General features: G+C 38.6%; 1 protein-coding gene across 2 annotated transcripts in view; it reads right to left on the bottom strand.

The window, feature by feature from the left end:
- Positions 1 to 23,962, bottom strand: part of RAPGEF5 (Rap guanine nucleotide exchange factor 5) — a 251,137-nt gene that overhangs the window by 155,105 nt on the left and 72,070 nt on the right. For both annotated transcript variants that reach the window (XM_064380549.1, XM_012447787.2), the window contains one exon: positions 1,008 to 1,056. In XM_064380549.1, coding sequence (XP_064236619.1) covers positions 1,008 to 1,056 — 49 coding nt within the window. The remainder of the gene's footprint in view (positions 1 to 1,007; positions 1,057 to 23,962) is intronic.

The raw sequence follows: 23,962 nt of genomic DNA, 5'->3' as shown, positions 1-23,962 counted from the left end.
AGCTTCCAGTCTCTGTATCTTCAGCATTTGCCAAAGCAACAAAGAAAGTAACATGAATATAATAAGCTAATTCACACTAAGATCTGTTTGGTTCAAATAGTAACTGAGGAAAAAATCAAATTCTTCAAGTTTCTAACTTGAAAAAGAAAGATATAAAATGTACAGTTTGTGTTCCTGAGACATTTCCATTCCATCTTATTTCTTCAAATTTGGTTAACCCTTTGATTTTGTCATAGTCTTTCCACCTGAAAAGTCTTATTCTAGTTTAACATTATCCAAGAAGTGCCTCCCTTCTGATTTTCATTCCATTCAGCACTGACCTCCTCCCTCCAAAGGGAGGAACAACAAAGGATGCCTCTTCCTGACATTTCTCCCGTCTAAGCAAGCATTTTTCTACTTCAGTGAGTCTCCATTTCATATTGAATTTTAGCAGACTATGTTTTTTTTCTCCTTTAAAATATATTTGAAAGCCCCCTTTTTGTTTCCACATATTACTTCCACAGATTACATCCTATAGGTATGAGGAATCCCAGACCTATCAATCAATCCTAGGAGTAATGTTTGCTTTGAAATGTCATTAAACAATTCAATTATTTTTAGAAGAAATTACTTTGAGACTTTTTTAAAGCCTTATAAAAAAGACCACCTCTATAGTATCCATTGTCCTTTGTGGTATAATACAAGGTGATCAGCTTACTTTGTCATGTACCTACAAGCTTTTATGAATGCAATGGACTACAAACATACTTTTAACTTTAAATTTCATTTTTTCTTAAGATCAAAAATAAATTAGAGCAAAGCAGTAACATTTTATCTTAAAGAACTACATATAACATCCTGTTCTGTTTTGATGGTAGAACAAATGATTTTAAAAAACAAATGGTGATAATTCTTTGCATCCCTCACCACAACCTCCTGAGATACACGCAACTGCACACTACCAGATGATATGTGAAATGTCCCCAAAGAATTAGAATCTTCCTCCAGCCCTATAAAGGACTACTTACCAGACTTCCTTGCTTTCAAAGCAATAACAGCTGCTAGCTCTCTCTGCACCTAATAAAACATTAGGGGAAAAAATCAAATTAGAAGAAGAAAAATGTAGCCATCAAAAGCAGTACTTTGTTTTTAGATATGCAACCCAAATTAAGAGCTGTTGAAATTAAACCTAAGTTTGCTGACATCACTCTTTTGTTTTTAGTACATGGAAAAACCTCTGCATGGGAAATTTTGGAAGAATCATACTGAGTTACTTTTTTAAAAGTTAGACAGTTGCCAGAATGTATACATTGTAAAACACTAGTACTTATGCCATGATAATGGGAAGTACCTAAAAAAAAACTATATGACATTCAGATATAAGGCAAATATGAATTAAATTATTAAAATATACATGATACCATAACAAAGATTAAATATTATTTATCCCTCAAAGATGCTAGTTTATACAAAAATTCTAGTAAAGTTGATATAGGCGATCCTGGCTTAACTGGACCTCTGCTCAAATATAATGAATGTTCACTGCAAGCCTGACAGGTTTACAGCAACCATTTTGGATAATATGCCACATAAAAACAAGCATCATCAACTCATAGGGCAGATGAATTGGGAATAGCCTAGATGACCTTTAAAATCTTAAATGTCTTAAACTCTACTTACTTGTCCAAAGTTTTCAGCACTTAATCTCCCTCTCATCCTTCCCACTTTGAACACTTAAATCCTTGAAAACATTTTCAAAGCAGACCACCAAACAGTGACAAAAAAGATAAGCACAGTCACTCTCAAAGATAACACGAGGTAGCAATAAAAATTCCATAATGAGGAACCTCTCTCCCCTTCAGGACACAATCTCTTAAGCTCAGAAGTCTATGTGTTTAGGTGTTTGAAGCTGGTGATGGTGGGTTTTTTTTTTTTTTTTGAGGGGGTTGGGAATGTCAGGTAGCTGAATATACTACAGTAATGACACTTTAAAAGGAGAAAAAGGGAGTTCAAGGATAAATTGCAGATTTGCTCTTCAAATTAATTTAATCTACATTCATTTACCAGAAGGCAAGAGTAGCAATATGCTAGACCCTGAGACTCCACCTAGGACTGCTTTCCCAATGGCCAGGGCATCATCACCCCTGCAGAAGGCAGCTTGTCCCATGTGCTGCCTTTATTGCCACACTTTCCTTGATGTGCTAGTGTGACAGTCACTGAATTCTAGTTTGCTAGAATTCAATTATTTGACACCTCAAGACTCTGTCACGAAACTTACACAGCAATGAGAAGACAATCAGTCCCTCTCCAACCTTAGGAGTTTGGGCTCTGAAAATGCTCACGGTTGGAAAGTTTACAGTTAAAGAACTTAGTGTGGCTGGCATGGTGGCTCATGCCTGTAATACCAGCACTTTGAGAGGCCAAGGTGGGCAGATCATGAGGTCAGGAGATCAAAACCATCCTGGACACCGTGGTGAAACTCTATCTCTACTAAAAATACAAAAATTTGCTGGGTATGGTGGTGCATACCTGTAATCCCAGCTACTTAGGAGGCTGAGGCAGGAGAGTCGCCTTAACCTGGGAGGCAGAGATCACAGTGAGCCGAGATCATGGCACTACACTCCAGCCTGGTGACAGAGCAAGACTCCGTCTCAAAAAAAAAATTAGTGGGAAAAGAATACTAAGGCAGACAGAAGTAATGAACGATCACAAGAAAACCTATATAAGTACTGGTATGTGAACTCAAATAAATTAAAAAAATATCAAAGTAAAAATATCAATTATTACATATTTTACATATTTTAAGATGTTTGTAAGGTTTATTGTAGTATTACTGGCTCTTTTTAGGATTTTCTTCCTTCACAGTGTCACAAATATTTGGAGTTGGAGCAAAGAGGCAGATTATAAACCTTCACTAGGATCCTGTCCATGGTTTCCAGATGCTGTGACCTCCCAGGGAAAACCCCACTGTGGTTCATGCACAGGGAGAACGCAGAGATGGAAAATGATGGATGAGGTGGATCACTTAATTTGCTCACAAAGGATCGAAACCAGTCATCACCATCTTCTTCTTTTAATTTTCCACACCCGAATTCCATTTATGGGATTCTCAGTTTTTCCTTTTCCAATTCGAAAATGATGCCCAAAATAGAAATAGCTCAGAAAAGCAAAGTATTATATCCCACCACTGTAGAACACTACAGCTTTTCAAAGAGTTGACAGAGAAAGAAAGGAAAGAATGAGATGAGCAAGCAAAAAATGGAGCATTTCCGGGGCACTGGGAGGGTGAGAGATGGGCAGGGAGAAAGGCAAGAAGAACTTCACCATTCAACTTAGAGTCTAGGCTGCTTTTTTATAAAAAATAAATGAGATTACTGTACTGCACTACACTACATCCACTGAACCTCTGCCATGGGAGAATATGAGTATTTTATGCGAAGTGGGATGTATGATATCTTCCATGTTTCTGCACTAGGAAGGAAAAAGGTTTCAACAACAACAACAAAAATAACCCAAAAGGTAGGTTAGTCTTCCTAGAAGACACAAAGGGGAAAGTGCTGATCAAGAAGGGTAAGATCCCATGCTATGCTACCATAGTATCTTCACAGTCCTTTTTTTTTTTTTAATGCTCTAGCAATCAATTAATTAATCATTTAAAGTTGTGTGACTAATGACTGTATTTTGGCTGGAAGCTCCGCTGAGGCAGGGACCTGTCTGCCTTTTCTTCACATTATCCTGGGCAATTGACACTCACTCATTAGCCCACAAGAGATGGCCAAAGAGACAACCCTATTTATACAGAGACAGAAGGAGAAAATAAGGAAAGGACCCGGGGAGAGAAAAGGCTTCCCAAGAGAGGACAATGAGAATTCAGAGAAGGCATTCCCTTGTCATAAACTATTCCCAGCAGAAATCTTCAGAACATGTTAGAAGGATTCAAAGCTGCCTTTGCAAATAATTGTTAGGTTTATATGAAATTGAATTGAAAACCAAAACTGTGAGGAATTACATAAACAGGGACTATACTTTTCTTTCTTTTCTTTTTTAAATTATTATTATACTTTAATAAGTTCTGGGGTACATGTACAGAACTTATTAAGTTCTGGGGTGCATGTGCGGAACATGCAGGTTTGTTACACAGGTATACACATGTCATGATAGTTTGCTGCATCCATCACCCTGTTATCTACATTAGGTATTTCTCCTAATGCTATCCCTCCCCTATCTCCCCACCCCCTGCTATCCCCTATCCCTCCCCTAGCCTCCCACCCCCCGATAGGCCGCAGTGTGTGATGTTCCCCTCAACAGGGACTACACTTTTCTTCGTGTGCTAACAAAGGGACCTGTTGGCATTGGAAAGGAAATACCATATTCCAGTGCCAGTTGATCCTTCAACTAACTGGGGCTCTGGCTGACATTCTGACCACCACCTCCTAAGATACCCTGAGTAGGAACTACTTAGCTAAGATGCTCCTAGACTCCTAGCATAATAAATCCATGTTGTTTCAGATCTCTAGATTCTGGAGTCTTGGTTATGCTGAAAGGTCTTTTATAGGAAAATTATGATTTTTCTACTGCAATCTAACTGTGTTGTTGGCTAATCTGAGTTCCTCTCGCTATGCCCAAAACAGAGCCACTGTTAAGGTTAGGCTTGAGAAATGTACCAAATGTAGTAGAACCACATTCTGATACTGGCCATTGTTTTCATCCAATGAAGATATAAAACCATTGCCTAGGTAATCAGAAAAAAGAATGCATTGTCCTTAATCTGACAAAAAGAGTAAATTATCAGCTTGGCTTTACCTATCATAACCCTTCCCTGCTATAATCTGTAACCCCTTTTCTGAACCCCCTGGGACTAGAGGTATTTCAGAATTCAAAATTTTACACATTTTAGAAAGGTACCTTCAGTGAAGTCTGGGGAGGCAACTTGTAGTGAGATATGTTAATACATCTTCCATGAAATGCATTACTATTCAAACCAAATGGGATAAAGGAAAACTAGAAAAAGCCTTGAGTTTTGCCACCAAATACATTCAGTTTTGGTGGGATTTTGCCACAAGTTAGCTATGAAGAGCTTTTCTACTGTAGGACTGTGAACAAGGGACTGTACACCTCTATCAGTTTTACATTAAAGTTTCCCTCTCTCATCTTTTTCTCATGTTGCTTCTTTTCCAGTTGCTATTTAGTCACTACTTTTTGTCTATTTACTAAGAAATGCTTTCTTTACCGGGTGCAGTGGCTCATGCCTGTAATTTCAGCACTTTGGGAGGCCAAGCAGGTGAATCATGAGGTCCTGGTCAACATGGTGAAACTCTTGTCTCTACTACAAATACAAAAATTAGCCAGGCGTGATGGTGTGCACCTGTAGTCCTAGCTACTCAGGAGGCTGAAGCAGAACTGCTTGAACCCGGGAGGTGGAGGCTGCAATGAGCCAAGATGTCACCACTGCACACCAGCCTGGGCGACAGAGAGAGACTCCATCTCAAAAAAAAAAAAAAAAGAAAAGAAAGAAAGAAAGAGAAATAGAGAGAGAGAAAAGAAAGAGAAAAAAAGAAAGAAAGATGCTTTCTTTATATAGAGTGAGTTTTCATCTAGTTCAGCAGTTCTCAAACCTGACTGCACATTAGAATCATTTGGAGAGGTTTAAAAAAATATTGATATTTGGGCCACAGCTAAATCAGAACGTCAGGGGAAAAGATCCAGGCATCAGTGTGTGTTGTTGTTTCCAAGCTTCCTAGGTGGTTCTATTGCATCCAGGGTGGGAAATCACTGCTCTACTCAACAAGTATCTTACTTTCTCCAAGGCCCCATATTTTGACCTTCATTTCAACTAAAAATTTTAATCTGTACTTTGTCCTCCTCTAATTTTATTCATCTGTAAAGGAATGTGGCCTCCACTGTATTTAGATATAAAAATTATGCAATAATCCAATCAAATGATAGATTCACTTACTGCAGTAGCAGTTCAACAGACAAGATTTATTCAAGTACAAAGAAAATTGCAAGGAAGCTTTTTAAGAAGCTTCAAGTTTAATTTAAAATATAGTTTACTCAATATAAAACAACTGCAATTCAAAACACTTGCAGCTGATGGTTATATTTGGCCTTGTAAATGTCTAAATAGAGGATGATTAAGGGACTGATAAAACCTATCCCTCTCCCCTAGTTACCCATCAGAAACTACAGTCAGAAAATTTTTCCCTCTCCCCTAGTTACCCATCAGAAGCTACAGTCAGAAACATATTGAAATGTTTTGGCTTTCTATCTTGGATAACCACAAAGACACTATGGCTATTCAAAAAGTAGCCTTGACATTCGGTGAGAATCAGAGTCAGTCTTATGTCCAGCGTTCTGCCTTTTTTCTCCTCCGGCACTTATAGTGCCTTCAGTCTTAAAATCCAAAGGCCCCAGATCTGTTTTGCATCACTCATGCAAACTCTGAGTGACAGAGGGTTTTTCCATGGGAGAGGTTAACTGAGAAGATATGAGCAGGCTTCCTGGAAGAAGGGGCCCTTGAAAGCAAGGTATGAAGCTCAACGGAAAGTCAAAGAAAATCATTTTGAGAGGACAGAGCAATATTAGCAAAGGTCTTAGTTACTAAAGGGTTGTCCTTACAAAATAATTTTTAATAGAATTGCCAATTCACAAATTCCCTAAAGGCTTTTAGTAAATCGATTAATCTTAGAAACATTTAAATTTTGATGCCATGATAGAAATGTTTTTAAAATACAAGACCCATTTTTCTCAATTTCCTAAGCTAAATGTAAGAAGAAATGTAATCTAATATTCTTCCATGTTTTATTCCCAAAAAATACAACTTTTAAGCCATTATAAAATGTTAAGCTAGTAAAGACTTTAGGAAATGTAGAAAAAAATAAATATGCTTCTTAATCATTTTTTATTTTCTTATTTTTTTGAGATAGAGTTTCACTCTGTCACCCAGGCTGGAGTGCAGTGGTACGATCTCAGCTTACTGTAACCTCTGCCTTCTGGGCTCAAGCAATCCTCCCACCTCAGCCTCCTGAGTAGCTGGGACAACAGGCTCCTGCCACCATGCCCAGCTAATTTGTTTGTATGTTTTTGTACAAATGGGGTTCCACCATGTTGTCCAGGCTGGTCTCGAACTCCTGATCTCAAGTGATTTGTCCGCCTTGGTCTCCCAAAGTGCTGGGACTGCAGATGTGAGCCACTGTGCCCAGCCAAGAAACTACTGTTCTCCACCAAATAGTTTATTTAACAGATAGTTATTTCCGCAATAACTGCTGTCATCACATCAAAGAGGTGTTTGTTAAGCATGCTGTGATGATAAAATGTATCTATGCTTACTCATCTGTTTCAAGGTACTAAGGGGTATGTTTTAAATCTCTTAAATAGACTTGCTGTGGAATGCAAACAAATATGCATATTAACTTTATTGTATAAAATGTATCTATGCTTACTCATCTGTTTCAAGGTACTAAGGGGTATGTTTTAAATCTCTTAAATAGACTTTCTGTGGAATGCAAACAAATATGCATATTAACTTTATTGTAACCAAGATAACAGCTGGCCATTCCAAGACTAATATATGTAGAAGTGATCTGAAACTAACAAAATGAACTGGAATAAAGTCTTCTACAGATTTTAAATGTTGCTACACATACACCTAGTGAGATAGAGGTTCACATTAGAAGGATCTGATAGTTTGGTTGAGTACAAGCATACTACGAGTTAATGGGAGAGGGACTACTTAGAATGGATAATAGTATTTTTAGAAATATTACTAGAGGTGTGACATTCAGGTCACACAAAAAAATGGACCCCAGAAAGATCAACATCTGGACTGTATTTGGTTTCGTTAAGGTCCATGAGGAGTAGACAGTATCCACAGGAGGACAACCAGGAGATAGTCATCTCCTAGTAGCTCAACTTAACGAACACAGCCATCCTTATTCACCTTGTCCTCTGTACAATTTGACTATTACTCACTCCCTTTTTCTTAACCATTGGGTTATCATGGCATTCCATGCTCCAGGTTTTCTCCTTCCTCTCTAGCTACTGCTTCTCTTCTCCTAAGGCTCCCCTTCTCTGCCTTTTATAAAGATTTAAATGTCCCTTAGTGGTTTACCCTCAACCCTCTTGACCTTCTTCTTTTTCCATTCACTCACATGACTTCAATTATATTTGCATGTCCAGTCTATATCTCCTGGGCCCTAGAGCCCATAGCCATCTACATTCTGGACCTGAAAGTTCCACTTAGTGGCTCAAAATCAACATTTCCAAAGGTGAATTCACTTTTTCTTTTTTTGAGACTGGGTCTCACTCTGTCACCCAGGCTGGAGTGCAGTGGTCCATTCACAGCTTACTGCAGCCTCCATGACCAGAGTTCAATTAAGTCTCCTGACTCAGCCTCCCAAGTAGCTGAGAGGACAGGCATACACCACCATGTCTGGCTAATTTTTTGTTTATTTGTAGAGATGACATCTTGCTATGTTGCCCAGACTGGTCTTAAATTCCTGGGCAATCCTCCTGCCTCAGCCTCCTAAAGTGCTGGGATTACAGGAGTGAGTCACTGCCCCTAGCCTGAAGTCACCTTTTTACCACTTCCCCTGCACTCCACAAATCTGCTCCATGAATGGCACCATCACATATCATAATCTCAAGCCAGGAGGTAAGGTACCCCTGAGCTATCAGCCCATCAATGTCTCCTACTCAGATCTCCATCTCTAATTTTTCTCTCTCCATTCTATATCATTCTCTACTCTGTAGGCAGACTAAATCCTAAAATAGAATTTTTATATTATATCTTTTCCCAAAAAACTCTTCAAAGATTTCTTCATGACACTATGACAGAGTCCAATGTCTGATACTGCATCTATAGTGTTCTTCTGGTCTAGTCTTCCTTATCTTCTCTATCTCCATTCCTCCTTCCAAAATCCATTCTCCAAGCTTATTAAAATATGACACTTGCGATTCTCTGGATGGACTATGCTCTCTCTTGCCCCAAGCCTGTTCACATGTTCTGTCTGGAATGCCTCCCCACCTCCCCACCTTGTCTGGCTGTCACTTACTTGTCATTCAGATTCCAATTTAGGTACCATCTTCTCCTGAGTGCCACTCACCTCTCCTGTGTGAAAGTCCTGTTTATACTCCAATAGCACTCTAGACTTGTTTCAATTACAGCACTTATCACATTCTAATGAAATCTCCTCTTTAGCTGGAGGGCTCCAAAACTAGATTAAATGCCCACTGAAATGGACTCCTTTATTCATCTTTATGACCCTGACTCCTGGCACCATTCCTGGTATACACGTTTGTGATTAAGAACACAAGTTAAATGTTTACAGTTGTTACTGAGAAGGTGTAGGGGGAACATGATCATTAACTTCAAGTATTTGAAAGTCTGAGGGTAAAATTCAGACCAATGGAGAGAAGTTACAAAAAGGCATGTTTTAGCTCAACATAAGAACTTTCAAATACCCAGAACTGTCCACAGTGGAAATGGTCTATTGAATTCGTGAGATTCAATAGGAGATGCTTTACATGGTAAGGGTTGTTCTAAAGATTTGTTTTAAGAATGCCTTCTTTCCTAATCACCCCACTATCAAAAGAGAACAAGCATGTTCTCTTTGGAGACCATGGGGTTTGTTCATGTCACCTGGGGAGTTGGTGACATCTGTCAGCCTGAAGTTGAACAGTTGGTGATGTTATGGTCATCTAATCCACCTGACAGAGATAGAGGTGGTGCAAATCTGAACAAATAGATAAAAAATAACTGTTGGAAGCCATTTCTTGGTGAGGAAATCTCATTAATTTTGTGGAGATTCCTGCAGATGTTATTCCTACAAATAACAGGAGAAACAACAGATATTTACAAGAACTGTGAGAAGAGCAAGCTAATGACACTAACATCTTTTCAAAAAAGCAGGTACATCTGTGTCTTCAGTTTTCAAAGCTGCTCTTACAACCTCTGATCGGTAATTTCTCTGAAGCCCTAACTGCCGATCAACATGAATTTCCTGATAAATAAGACTTCATACATAAGATATATTTTAAGGAAATAAGTCCATATTGGAAGTTTCAATTTTTGTTATAATAATGAAATAAAACATTCATTATGTTTACATCATTAAAATTTTAATTTTTATGTCTCAAGTTACTTTTTTTTCATTTTCTGGTAAGCCCAGTGTCATCAATCTACAAAAAGCTCATAAATGATTCTCAGTGAATTCAACAAAGCATCTTCAAAGCCAAAATATCATTTTTAAACTCATGTCTTACTATATCTTTTATTCTATGTTAAATACCATTCCATGCATGTCTTTTCCCAATCATCGTGCCCTTTGGAGGTAAGATTATAAACTATAGCAATTGCATAACTACATCAACAGTCAAGTCCCATACATTCTAGGAATCTCTCATTTGTAGGGACAGACTCCTGTAGAACTTTGTAGAGATGTTACATTACAAAGACTTATAATGGGATAAACTCAGATCAGCAAAGACTGTTTCCAACTAGAAATTCTACCCATAGAAACTGCTAACAAGTGGAGCCTTCTAGAAGAACAAGACTCAGAACCCAAGATCAAAAACTCTAAAACAAGAGTAGGAAATCTCTACTTATTTTATGCCAACCTTGAGAGAAGCTGTAGATTACTGATGGTGGGGTGGAGTCATAGTCCTCTACCTCATAGGACTGTTGTGAGATTCAGATAAATTAATATGTATAAATCATCTGGACTGACTGATCTGACACAGAGTAAGTGCTATTTGAGTGTTAGCTATTATCATTCTAATCACATTATTAGAATATAGTTGAGCTGAATGACAGAAGAAAGGACATATCCAGTCTTTAATTACTTTAATACTGCATAGGTTTAAGTCCCTTCTTTCACCTAAATTATAAACTCTTTCACTATCAGTATTTCCTCCATTTATTATATTTCACCTACCTAGCCCAGTGCCATTTCAACTAGCATAAAAGAGACTGAAGCATTTTATTGAAAAGTTGTAAACAATGATTAAAGTGATTTTTTAGACTTGACTTTAAAAAAGAACTTTTAGATTTCCACAGAATTCTGAAGCCTTTACAAATGTATGGAGGACAGACGTTAGGTTTCAAAATGCACTTTGAAACGTCAGAAGTATCAATCAACTTAAGTAGCTGTGCCCTGGTAGTGTCTGACATTCAAAAGAGAACTGCTGTATTATGAATCAGGGGATTATGGGTTCAAATTCAAATTGAATTCCAAATTCAAACTCTTGTATTCAACAAGAAATGTGCACTAGTTTAATATCTCTTCCATAGCTAATTATCACTCTTCACTGCTTAATATCTGCTTATTATTTCATATTTATGTAGGTCAAAAGTCCAGGTACAGCATGGCTCAACTGGGTTCTCTGCTTCTCACAAGGCCTCTTGTAAGGCCCAAAGCAAAGTACCTGCTGGGCTGCACTCCTTACTGGTAGCTCTGGGGGAACATGTGCTTCCACACTCATCCAGGCCATTGACAGAATCCAGTTCTTATGTCTGTGGGGCTGAGGTACCTATTCCCTTGCTGGTTGTCACCTGTCCCTTGCTGGTTCCCAAGCTGCCTATGGCTCCTAGGGGCCTCTTTCTGGCTTTTGCACGTGGGCTCCTACATCTCAAAGCCAGCAATGACATAATGACCCCTTCTTAGGCTTAGAATTTCTTTCACCTTGCCTTTTGCCATTTCACTTTGACTCCCACAAAAGCAAGTTCTCTTCTTTATTTTAAAGGCTCATATGATTAGACAGAGTCCACACAGACAGTCTAGGTCTGTAGTCTTAATTATATCTATAAAGCACCTTTTGACCTGTAATGAAATCTGTGCAGGTACAAAGTGGGGTATTTGTTTGGGGGACCATTTTACCCATCACAGAATAACACAGATCCTGAGAAACTATCCCTCAACACCTCATTAGGGACTTAAAGTCGCTTGCTAATAGAGCCTAGCTCTGGAACATGATTTACTTGCTATAAAATCTTCACTAGATCACACCAAACTCTTTCCCTTTACAACTTTCTCCTATTGTACCCCAAAGTCCCAATCAGTGCCCCAAATCTGTCTCAAATTAACTCATTTATTTGCCTCCATTTTCACCACTGAGATGTCTCTCAAGTCTTATAATCTAACTAGAATGTTCTTTTCTTTCCCTTATCTAGACACTGCATTCCAGCATCTGCATGGAGCTAACCTTAATTATCAAGATGTACATAATTTTTCTGATTTGTTTTTTACATCTCATCACCACCACACAATGCATATAATCTGGAAAATGTATTATAATTTATACTTTTGTTAGTTTTTAAAGAAAATCACTTTTTGTGTTTTTTGTTGGGTTATTTATAGTAATGTATGTTTATTTTTGAAATTTGGAAAATGTATAAAAACTGATGAAGAAAAATTACCCCCAGTCCCAGTGTCCAAAGAGCTAATCCTAAATTCACTCACTGCATGTAACATGATGCTAATTATCAGCTATGAGCTATAAAAATTGATTTATTAACCATATTATTTTTGTCAATAGATGGTATATACCAGTAATGTTGGTTTTAAGAAAAATGTTGGTATCACAGAATTGCAGGCCAGAAGTAATACAAAGGTCACCTACTTCAGCTCTATACTAGAAGCCTTAATCCCCGACACAGAATACAGAACACAAAATAATAAAACAACAAAACACGCACTTCCATAGAACTTATTATGTCCCTGGGCATTGTTCCAAATATTTTCCATGTATTCACTGACTTAATTTATTTGCATAGTGCCTTTTGTATCTGACCTATAGTAACCTGCATAGATAAGCTCTTGAAAAAGTTCTGTAATTTTTATGAAGGTGATCTAGAATAAGTTAAATTCATAGGTGTACATCAGACCTCTTTTATGTGTTTGTAATTTCTTACCCAGCTACATAGCTTATTCAAACCTCTTTACAAACCACTGAAACCTGCTACTGATATTCCAAATAATCCATAGGTTTTTGTTTTAAAGAGCAAAATTTTGTTATATAGCTAGAAGAATCTAGTAATCGTTTTTTGGAAGGATTTAGTATCTGTTTTTAAATCCGTCTTCTTAAATCCCATTTGATTTTCAGAACCCCACGTGTTGGTCCTGACTCTCAATACACAGTTTCTTTAAGTAGATTAAGTATTAATCTACTTAAAGAACTTTCCTACAAGTAGATGCTTTTTAAAAAGTTGAACTTTATTCCTTGATATTTCTTCTAATCCAAATTCAAATTAAATTAAAATGGTGCTTTAATTTTTCATGATTGGCATAGGATCTATTAAGTTTGAAAACCTGCTCTGTTATCTACCAAGATATACTATATTCTTATGCATAGTTTCATATTAGTATTAGAGGTAAGAGGATATTAAATGAGATTTGTCCTGTGGTCTTAGCATTTTCACTGAAATCCAAAGTCAAAAACAATTGGTGAAAAGTGCTCAGACCTCCTAAAGATAGAGCTAGGTGCACCTCCACAGATTCCATTAGCCCTGAAGCAGCAAAATTCTGCAAAACCATGCTGGTAACTCTAATCCTTTCACCCACCTCAAGGAATTATGAGGGAGACTTGATGATTATTCAGGAGGGATCAGCAAAGACCATTTATTTAAAAGGAGTCGCTGGAGTGCTACAAGGATAGTCAAATATTATACATACATATATACTTCAAGTCAAGTGATGGGGTCTCAGTCACTTGAATTGGTTGGCATTTGTCCCTAAAGTCTGCTCTCATCTGTAAAAGTCCAAGAGGGCTGGCAAATAGGGTATATGGAGGCAGAGGAAGAGAAAAGAGCTGTGCTGTGTTGGGATGGCCTCCATTTCCAGGGTTTGACAGGACACTAATGCCCTCGAATCTCCCATGTGCCAGCAGGGAGTTGGGTCTAGGTCATTTTGAAAACAGGTCTTTTGAAAAGGTGGGGTGACCCCAATAAAAGAAAACTGTGAGCATGTGTCCTTATAGTAGAACGATTTATAATCCTTTGGATATATGCACACGAATGTTCATTGCAGCACAGTTTACAATAGCAAAGACCTGGAACCAACCCAAATGCCCATCGATGATAGACTGGACAGGAAAAATGTGGCACATATACACCATGGAATATTATGCAGCCATTAAAAATGAGGAGTTCGCGTCCTTTGTAGGGACATGGATGAACCTGGAAACCATCATTCTCAGCAAACTGACACAAGAACACAAAACCAAACACCACATGTTCTCACTCATAGGAGGGTGTTGAACAAGGAGAACACATGGACACAGGGAGGGGAGCACTATACACGGGGGTCTGTTGCGGGGGAGTGGGGGGGACAGCGGGGGGGGGGGAGTTGGGGAGGGATAGCATGGGGAGAAATGCCAGATATGGGTGAGGGGGAGGGAGGCAGCAAATCACACTGCCATGAATGCACCTATGCAACAACTTTGCATGTTTTTCACATGTACCCCAAAACCTAAAATGCAATAAAAAAAAAAAAAGAAAACTGTGAGAAGGAAGCCAGAGGCTGGAGAGACAGTCCTAAAGTTTTCAGAAAAAGAGGAACTGCTGGAACCATGGAATTATAATCAGGAGCTCTTTAGACACAGGAATATACCAATCCACACAATGGCCCCATACTGAAAAAAAGAGATTCCTGTTTTGTTTTTGTTTTTGTTTTTGAGAAAGAGTCTTACTCTTTCATCCAGGCTGGAGTGCAGTGGCACGATTATGGCTCACTGCAACCTCTGCCTCCCAGGTTTAAGCGATTCTTCTGCCTCAGCTTCCTGAGTAGCTGGGATTACAGGCGCGTGCCACCATGCCCTGCTAATTTTTTTTGTATTGATTTAATAGAGATGGCTTTTCACCATGTTGGTCAGGCTGTTCTCAAACTCCTGACCTCATGATCCACCTGCCTCGGCCTCCCAAAGTGCTGGGATTACAGGCATGAGCTACTGCGCCCGGCTGACAATAAGAGATTTCTGCAACTCTCACGTAGAGAACCCTGATGCCAGATTATAACTGTAGTAGTCAAGAAAGACCTTTCTTGGTGTGGCGTCTCTTCCCCCATCCTCTCAAAGCCTGGCTCAGCCAGAAGCAGCACTGTGAAGCAGAGGAGGAGGGACGGCAGAGAAAAAAACAGAAAAATATGGTGGGAAATGTCAACAAAGTCAACCCTGTCCCTTTGCCCAGGCTCAGGCTGGGGGAAAGGAGATGCTTTGAAGTGGATGAGATTGAAGCTCTGATACTGGACTCAAATGGACTTTTAAATATCTAAAGAAATGGAGAGTGCCCTGAGAAAGCTGAAAAAAAGCTATGGATCTGCACAAAGATTCACCTAGGAGTGGGAATGAACCAGTCAGAACTAGTTTGAGGAAAATGGTGGAAAAGGGTAAATTTTTTCCTGCTTTTATCTTATCTAGACCAGTTCATTTAGTGAATCATTTATTTGTATATACTTGGTTTTATAATGAGAACAGAAACATATGGTTATGAAAGCCATTTAGTTGTTATTTGTCTCTTAACTTTATCCCCTTTTCCTTGTTTTATGTCTGGGAATGTTTCTCTTACATCCTGGGCTGATGCTGCAGTCTAAGTTTAATCTCTGACATCTAGAACATCAGCCTAACTAAATTTCATTTAAGCGATCTAGGTGAGGAAGCAGTGCCTGCTCATCTCCAATGCTGGGGTAATCTTAGGGAGTATGAAGTTTAAAATTTAGTGAAGAAGAAAAAAAGAATATTGCCTGAACATATACTTGTGACTTTAAGAGCAGTCCTACAACTTTCTTTTTTGGTTTAGGATTGGGAGGGAGTGCAAATGTGAAAAACACGAATAAAATTACAGTCTACATTTTTACCTGGCAGACCCTTTCTTCTCTCTTGCTCTCTAAACACAAATGGGATTCTGGGGTCTCTGAGCAATGCTTTTATTTGCCATGGGTCTTCCTATTCTTATCTGTAATATGAGGTAATTGGAGAAGATGATTTCTTTCTTTTTTGAGGCACGGTCTGGCACTGTCACCCAGGCTAGAGTACAGTGGTTCGATCTGCAACCTCTGCTTTCTGAGCGCAAGCCATAATTCAAGCTCAGCCTCAAGAGTAGCTGGGACCACAGGTGCACACCACCATGATTTTTTATAGAGACAGGTTCTCACTTTGTTGCTCAGGCTGGTCTCATCCGGAGCTCAAGTGATCTGCCTACCTCAGCCACCCAAAATGCTGGACTACACGCGTGAGCCACTGCACCTGGTGAAGAAGCTATCTAAAACTGTCTTCCCTTCTATCCTTTTTCCAAATAAACCAATCATGATGTTCTCAAACTGAAGAATTCCAATTAACTATATACCACTTCCTCATTTTAATCACTGAGCTACACCACAGAACCTGTGGTTAGGAGCTACAATGTTGCCATTGAATCATTGAACTCATCTCAGCTGAACAAGCTGGCTGAGATGAGTTGAATGAAACCAAGCTACCTAACAGGGTTTCCTGGGTTAATTTAGGAACCTTATTCTCTTTTGCTATTCTAATGCATCTGACAAAGCTGTTACTACATAAAGCTTCTTATATCACATTCCAATCCTCTTAGGAGCCTCACCAGCTATTTCTGTCTATTAAATCTCAACCTCTCCCTCTGCAATTCTAGACCCTGGACATTTCACTCTGCCCACCGGATACAAGGATTCTTTATTACAGCCTTCTATGCATCACACACTTCTGCTGAACAGAAAAGATGGCCATTCCTCAAACATACCCTATCTTGGTTTTTTTCACTCAGGCTATTCTAATTAGATTGCTATTAATATTTTTTTATTCATTCATACTCTCCTTTACATTCAACATATCATTCATGCCCTCCCCCCATCTCCAGGCGACCTATTTTAAAACCCTAACTAAGCACAATGACTTTTTACTTTGACCTCCACAGCACTTTGTATTCACAACAGACAACCTTTATAGCTATTCACTCCTATGCAGTAAGCTTCTTGGAGACATGGATCAAGCCATATTTTTTTCCCTCTGAATTCATACAATGGAATCACAAAACCTGATAACCAGTCTGAATAAACTTCTAAACTGCTAAATCATGTAGCCATGTTTACCAATATTTTATAATTTCTAATAGTTAAAAATTAAAATGCTATTTAATATAATTCCATGGACATCATTACATAAAATCCTTCAAATTAGGAGAGAATTCTACAATCACATTCAAAACCCAACCTGTTGAAATCTATTCAGTAAATATAAAATGTTTTAAGTGATGATAAGGTGGAAAACTGTGCTTTCAAACCCATATATTATTTTTAATTAATATGGACTCTTTTTTTTTTTTTTGAGACGGAGTTTCGCTGTTGTTACCCAGGCTGGAGTGCAAAGGCGCCATCTCAGCTCACCGCAACCTCCGCCTCCTGGGTTCTGGCAATTCTCCTGCCTCAGCCTCCTGAGTAGCTGGGATTACAGGCATGCACCACCGTGCCCAGCTAATTTTTTGTATTTTTAGTAGAGACGGGGTTTCACCATGTTGACCAGGATGGTCTCGATCTCTTGACCTCGTGATCCACCCGCCTCGGCCTCCCAAAGTGCTGGGATTACAGGCGTGAGCCACCGCGCCCGGCCTAATATGGACTCTTAATTCAATATTTAATTAATATTGCCTGTCTCAAATGCTTCATCTCTCTAATGCAATAATTATACACCCTGTCATGTGAGACTGAAATGTGACAACATATGACAAACAGTATCAGAAGGCCTGTGCAAGGTAAGAACTCAACAAATATTAGCCATTCTTAGCCTCTTACCCATTTCTCACTTGGTCATCTTAAATCAATAGCAGGCTAATGCATTAACAACTGCAAACAAGTCTCTTCAAAGGTTTCCCCACAAAGAAGTTCATCTCTGTGCTGTTCATAACAGCAGAAGAGTGAAAATAACCACAATGTTCAAAATAGAAGAAAATAATTTTAAATCTGTGTAATGGGATACTATAGAATCACTAAATATGTTGTGGCCAGTGCTTTTAGCTCTCAAAACATATTAAATAAAAAGTATAGAAGACAAAGTAAAATATTTAGGGTTTTTCTGCCAAAAAAAATATTCTGTAAAAAAAAAAATACACACACACACACACACACACACACACACACACACTCTCTCACATGAAAAATGACCTAGCAAGTAATAATAAGTTATTTCTGGGTAGTTTCATTACAGGCACTTTTTAAATCTGCATTAAAAACTGATAAAGTCTTTATATTCAAGTTAAACAATATGAATGTCAACTAAGTAAAAAGGAAACTGCAAAGCATAATCCATAGTACTGTTATCTCACTGTCAGACTTCTCATTTGACATTTACAAACACAGGAAATGAATTCACACTATTTCTACCCAGTAGCCTCATAAAATGTCATTATATTCTAATTTCTACAACAATATAAAATAACAGGAACTAATTTAAAATTTGCCTTATTCCATCACCACCAAAAAATTCAAGTAATTTTCACTTTTTTTATGCCTCCTGGTTCTTCTCTATATATAGGCATACTATACAAAGCTGTAACACTGACTGAAGTATGCAAAACTTACATTTCATCTAAAGCAGCTATAAGAAGTTCTATTTTAAAGAAATGCACAAAGAAGAAGCCAAATATGAAACATTCGTGGATCATCCTTTAAAGCTCCGTCAGCTTCCCTCAGAGAGAATTTCACATTAACACTTCACAAACCCATGACTGTCAATATCCAAATTGAGAGTCAAATGGTATATTTCTATTTCCTGTCAATAAAAAAGTCTATATTTTCCATGCGTATTGCTTATCCAAGTGATTTTCACCTCGGATATAGATACTCAATACCATAATATACACGTTTGCAAACACACACAACCCTCTTTCCCTATTCCCAAGAGATTCATTGAGACATTTTATCCTTGAATGAGTTCTGCACACTTACACCTTTCTGAACACATATTTAAAGATAAATTTCCCCCTACCCTGCATTGCTTTATTTCAATAGGCAAAACAGTATTATTATGCTGCTTACCAAAACCAAAGTCTCGGGGCTAGCGTTAAAAATCAAGGGCTGGGCGTGGTGGCTCATGCCTATAATCCCAGCACTTTGGGAGGCTGAGGCGGGTAGATCACAAGGTCAAGAGGTCAAGACAATCCTGACCAACACGGTGAAACCCCTGCCTCTACTAAAATGACAAAAATTGGCCAGGCATGGTGGTATGCACCTATAGTCCCAGCTACTATGAAGGCTGAGGCAGGAGAATCACTTGAACCCGGGAGACAGAGGTTGCAGTGAGCCAAGATCACGCCACTGTACTCCATCCTGTTGACAGAGTGAGACTCTGTCTCAAAAAAAAAAAAAAAAAAAAAGTTAAGTCACCACACAATCTGGGTAGATTTTGATAGTTTCTTTGGAATTAGAAATAATGACTAGACAATTAACTTTTTAAAGTTGTGTGTGCGTGTGTGTGTGTGTGTGTGTGTGCACACACTTGTATATTATGGTATATGGGGCTCTATTACCAGGATGAAGACTGAACACATAAGAATTTTTTATTGACAAGCAATAGAAATAGACAGAACATATAAGAATTATTGACAAGCAAGAACATATAAGAATTTTTTATTGACAACCATAGAAATATACTATTCAGTGATCTATTTAGGTATTGACAGGTATAGGTTTGTGAGGTGTTACTCTAAGCTTCCACTGAAGGAAACGGAAGGAGCTTTAACCAGCATTCCACGTGGTCCTAGAGACTGACAGTCCATAGCCCAAGGCCTGCTGGATGAGGACAGACTGAAACACAAGGAGAGAAGGTAGTAACAACTCCTATGGCTCCTTATAAACCATAGAAAAAAGTTGCTACCAGGATATGCTACAATTTCACTGGCGCTTCTTTAATGCTCCTTGTCTTCTCTGGTCTCACTTGACACTTTCCCTCAAAACGCAATCTGCCTGGCCCTTCCCCAAATCATATAGTAGCTTTTAAGCCACTGCAAGGACTGGAGCCAGCCTAAGAATTCCAAGTTGGAATTTTATGTTCCCTGCAAATAAGAAATATAAGGTAACAAGATGTTCATGATCCTGTGGCAGCCAGAAAGAAGGCTTGTCATTCACTGGGGGTGCAACTAACTTTTATTCTTCGAATAGACATGTCTGATCAGGCTGCGATAGTCTAGGGGAAGGGATTACCTACACTTTATTTCTGCATTCTCCAGGAAGAAAAAGCAGATAGCCAGGAAAAGTGGTGAGCAGAAAACCCGTTTTTTGCCTTTTTAAAAACATATTTCTAAATGTGGTAGAAATCCATCACTTAATTGTGTTCATCACATACAGATGATCCTTGACTTATGATGGGGTCACATCCCAATAAACCCATCATAAATTAAAACAATCATAAGTCAAAAATTTGTTTAATACACCTAAGCTACTAAACTTCTTCGTTTAGCCCAGCCTAAACGTGCTCAGAACACTCACATCAGCCTACAGATGGCAGCACAGAGCACTGTGGAATACCGGTTGTGTATCCTAGTGATCATGGAGCTGACTGGGTGTCTCGAGAGAGTAACCTACCATATATTGCTAGCCTAGTAAAAAATCAAAATTAAAAAAATCGAAGTACAGTTTCTACCAAATGCATGTCATTTTTGTGCCATTATAAAAAGTTGAAAAATCATTAAGTTGAACCATCATGGTCGGGACCATCTGTATTCAACATGACAAATCCCCTTCACTTTCACTCCACTAAGGTTATTCCCAGTCCTTGCTAACTTGGCACACAGTCTCTTAAACAAGTCTCTAAACTTCCCTTTTTAAAGATTCATCAAAACCCAAACCTCATGCTATTACGGAAGCAGTATCAATTTAAAAGTTTCCAATCAAACAGTTGTCAATGTTATTAATTCCTGTCCAAAATAACAATTCCTGTTCAAAGAGGAATTTCTCCAATATATCAAATCCAAACTGTAGAGTCAAACTAGGACAAACTAAAGGAATCCTTGCCATTTTACAACCTTTCGGGAGGAAGAAAAGCTATAGATAGAGTACTGTGAAAGATATACCCTTTAAAGAATATGACTGAAGGTTCAGGTGAAAGATGAGAGACTTGACTGGCAGTAAGATTTTAGTCCAGTGGTATTTCTCAGAGGAGGGATGACTTATACCTGAAGATGCCATGAAAAGGAATTTTAAAAACACCACTAAATGCATCCAAGGCAGAGATCCCACAACAAAGTTGGATGAACCAAAGAAAATGAGCCAGAAGACAGAGAAGAACCATACAAATAGAAACATCTCTACGGATAAAAGTCATAAACTGGGTCAGTTCTGACATGGAACACAAGGGTCTAAGAGTGCCTAGTTACATGATCCAAGAGTATCAAGTGTTTTTCTAAACCCCATGGATCTCTCTTCCTAAATTCTGAACACCTAATTTGTAATTTTAATTTATCTCTTAAGATACAGCCATAAATTCCACCCCCCAACCCCGCCACCACCAGGTTAATGTTTTATTCTAGACACTCAAACTCTCTTCTCTTTCACCATCCAAGTGATGGCTGACTTCGTTGAATCTAGCAGCACAGAGGACACATCACATGCTCCCTGTCCCTTTATAAGGGCCTCCCATATAACCATCTAACCAAATAGGCATCTAATATAAACAATGCACAACTTAGCCTAACTGACATTACCTCAGGTGTTTGACAGATTATGAACAAAAATCACAAATTTCATTCAAACCCAGATGAGATGTTTTTGTCTTTCCTATTTCTACAATTTCCAACATAAAAACTTAGCCTTAAAAAACAAAAACAACCTAATAGGTTTTGTTCTGGTTGTTGATTTTAAGTAAACATGAGATGGAAGTCTAGAGTACGATTTTATCTCCTATTTAAGAATGTTCATGTTTCTATTTCCTGTCTTTGGACACTTCCCAAGTACTTCTCAGATCTTTTCAATGCTTCAAAGTTTAGCTGATTTCCTAAATTTACATCCCTAAGAGCTGTGGCTTTGAAAGTAATACATAATTCACCATAAAAACTTCCCCATATTTACTTAAGGTTTGAGCAAGCAGACCCCTGGATTGTAATACGAATATCTTAAACTTGTCTGGTCAATTCAGAATAATCTATTTGTCATAAACACTGGAAGAATTCATGTTTAAAAATAAAGCAATGCTCAGAACTTCAAGGGTGGAAACTGATGAGCTGTGTCATTCAAAGGCCCTTCTTGGCCTGCCAGCTTTACCACAGTCAATGAAAAGAGGTTTTCAAGTTAAAATGTGTAGCCCCAGCAAATATCAGAAAGGAGGCTAAGGTAATAAGTTAGATAATTCCTAGAGCGTTTTTGTAGACTTGACATAATGGAAAGGGTCTATTATAGCTATGTCCTTCTTCCCTAAGCTGAAAACTTTACAGACTTTCACTGTTTAGGTTTTTGTATGTCTGACACTTGGAAGGATGGCTCTTTAATGAAGACTACTAAAAACGTGGCTGAAACATTTTAATTGTTCATGTTTATGTGCATTTTAACAACCCTACATTTGACTGAATTATAAAGATATTTTTTTTTTTTTTTTTTTGAGACGGAGTTTCACTCTTGATACCCAGGCTGGAGCGCAATGGCGCGATCTCGGCTCACCGCAATCTCCGCCTCCTGGGTTCAGGCAATTCTCCTGCCTCAGCCTCCTGAGTAGCTGGGATTACAGGCACGCGCCACCGTGCCCAGCTAATTTTTTGTATTAGTAGAGACGGGGTTTCACCATGTTGACCAGGATGGTCTCGATCTCTTGACCTCGTGATCCACCCGCCTCGGCCTCCCAAAGTGCTGGGATTACAGGTATAAAGATATTTTTATTTCTGCACATGCACTGTCCTCTCATGTTCCTTCAGTATGAAAATCCACATGTATCCTCTTCCAGAGTAAAATTTCAGGTAATGTATTTTTAGATGACAGGACTTTGCCTGCTGATGAACTTAAGAGGGAACCAGGAAAATAAACTATTAGGGTTAAAGAAATGAGAAATTTTCTAAGATAGTCATATGCAAAAATTCCACATTTGAATAAAAATGGTGAATATACAAGAGGGCACAGTTGACCGTACTGCTGGAAACCACTGTCCCTTTCCAATACCCCCAAAACACACGCTCTCAAACAGTATATTGGCAACTCTCTATTACAGATGTCGCTTCTGCTTTCCTTTGTCATGCTTAGGGATCATGGTAGATGACAACTGTTCCTTGAGTGATGTATGTAAATATCTTTCTGCACATACCATCACCTACGTAACAAAGTTTATATGCCATTGTCAACAGGAACAACCATGTTATGAAGAAGTGGACTCAGCTCCACTGTCCATTAACAAATGCTTCTAGAATGAACAATGGAATTTTAGAACTTGAAGGAACTTAGCAATTGTCTAGTCCAACCATTCAACTTGGCCAAGGTGAAACTGCTGAAATAAGAATCAAGGTCCTTAATCTCAGTACAGGATATTTTCAATATTGCAAACACATTGCCCATCAATTGAAGAGATGAAGTTTTCCTCTCTGCCGTTTATTTTCATTTCTAAACACCACTCCAGCATCTTACCTCATTTTATTCAGTCTCTTAGCTTGGGGATTTTTCCAGTAAGATTATGTCAATTAAATCCATACTGAGCACTTTGCTGTCCATCCCGTCCTTTTCGGAGGTTCTTTTGAATGTGACCTTCAGGCTATAAACCATTCAGTTATTTCCATTTCCTCTCACTGTCCTCTCATCCCCCTATTGCCCTCTGCCTATGGCTGTTCCCCAGACTCTTTATCTTCTACTCAGCTCTTCAATCTGCAACTTCTCTGGAAGTGGCTCCCTTAACTTTAGCGCTGACCTCTTTGAGTTTCCGACGCTTGTCTCCAGATGTTTCCTGCATATTTTTATGTTCTTGTCTCCTCAAACGCAACATAGCCCCCCCAAATCAATTCTCTTACTGCATAAGT

The sequence above is a fragment of the Aotus nancymaae genome, unplaced genomic scaffold (assembly GCF_030222135.1).
Source record: "Aotus nancymaae isolate 86718 unplaced genomic scaffold, 86718_ANA_hifiasm-v0.15.2.pri h1tg000025l, whole genome shotgun sequence".
NCBI lineage: Eukaryota > Metazoa > Chordata > Mammalia > Primates > Aotidae > Aotus > Aotus nancymaae.
Note: the sequence above shows the minus strand (reverse complement) of the source record. Positions and strands in the feature narration are given on the sequence as shown.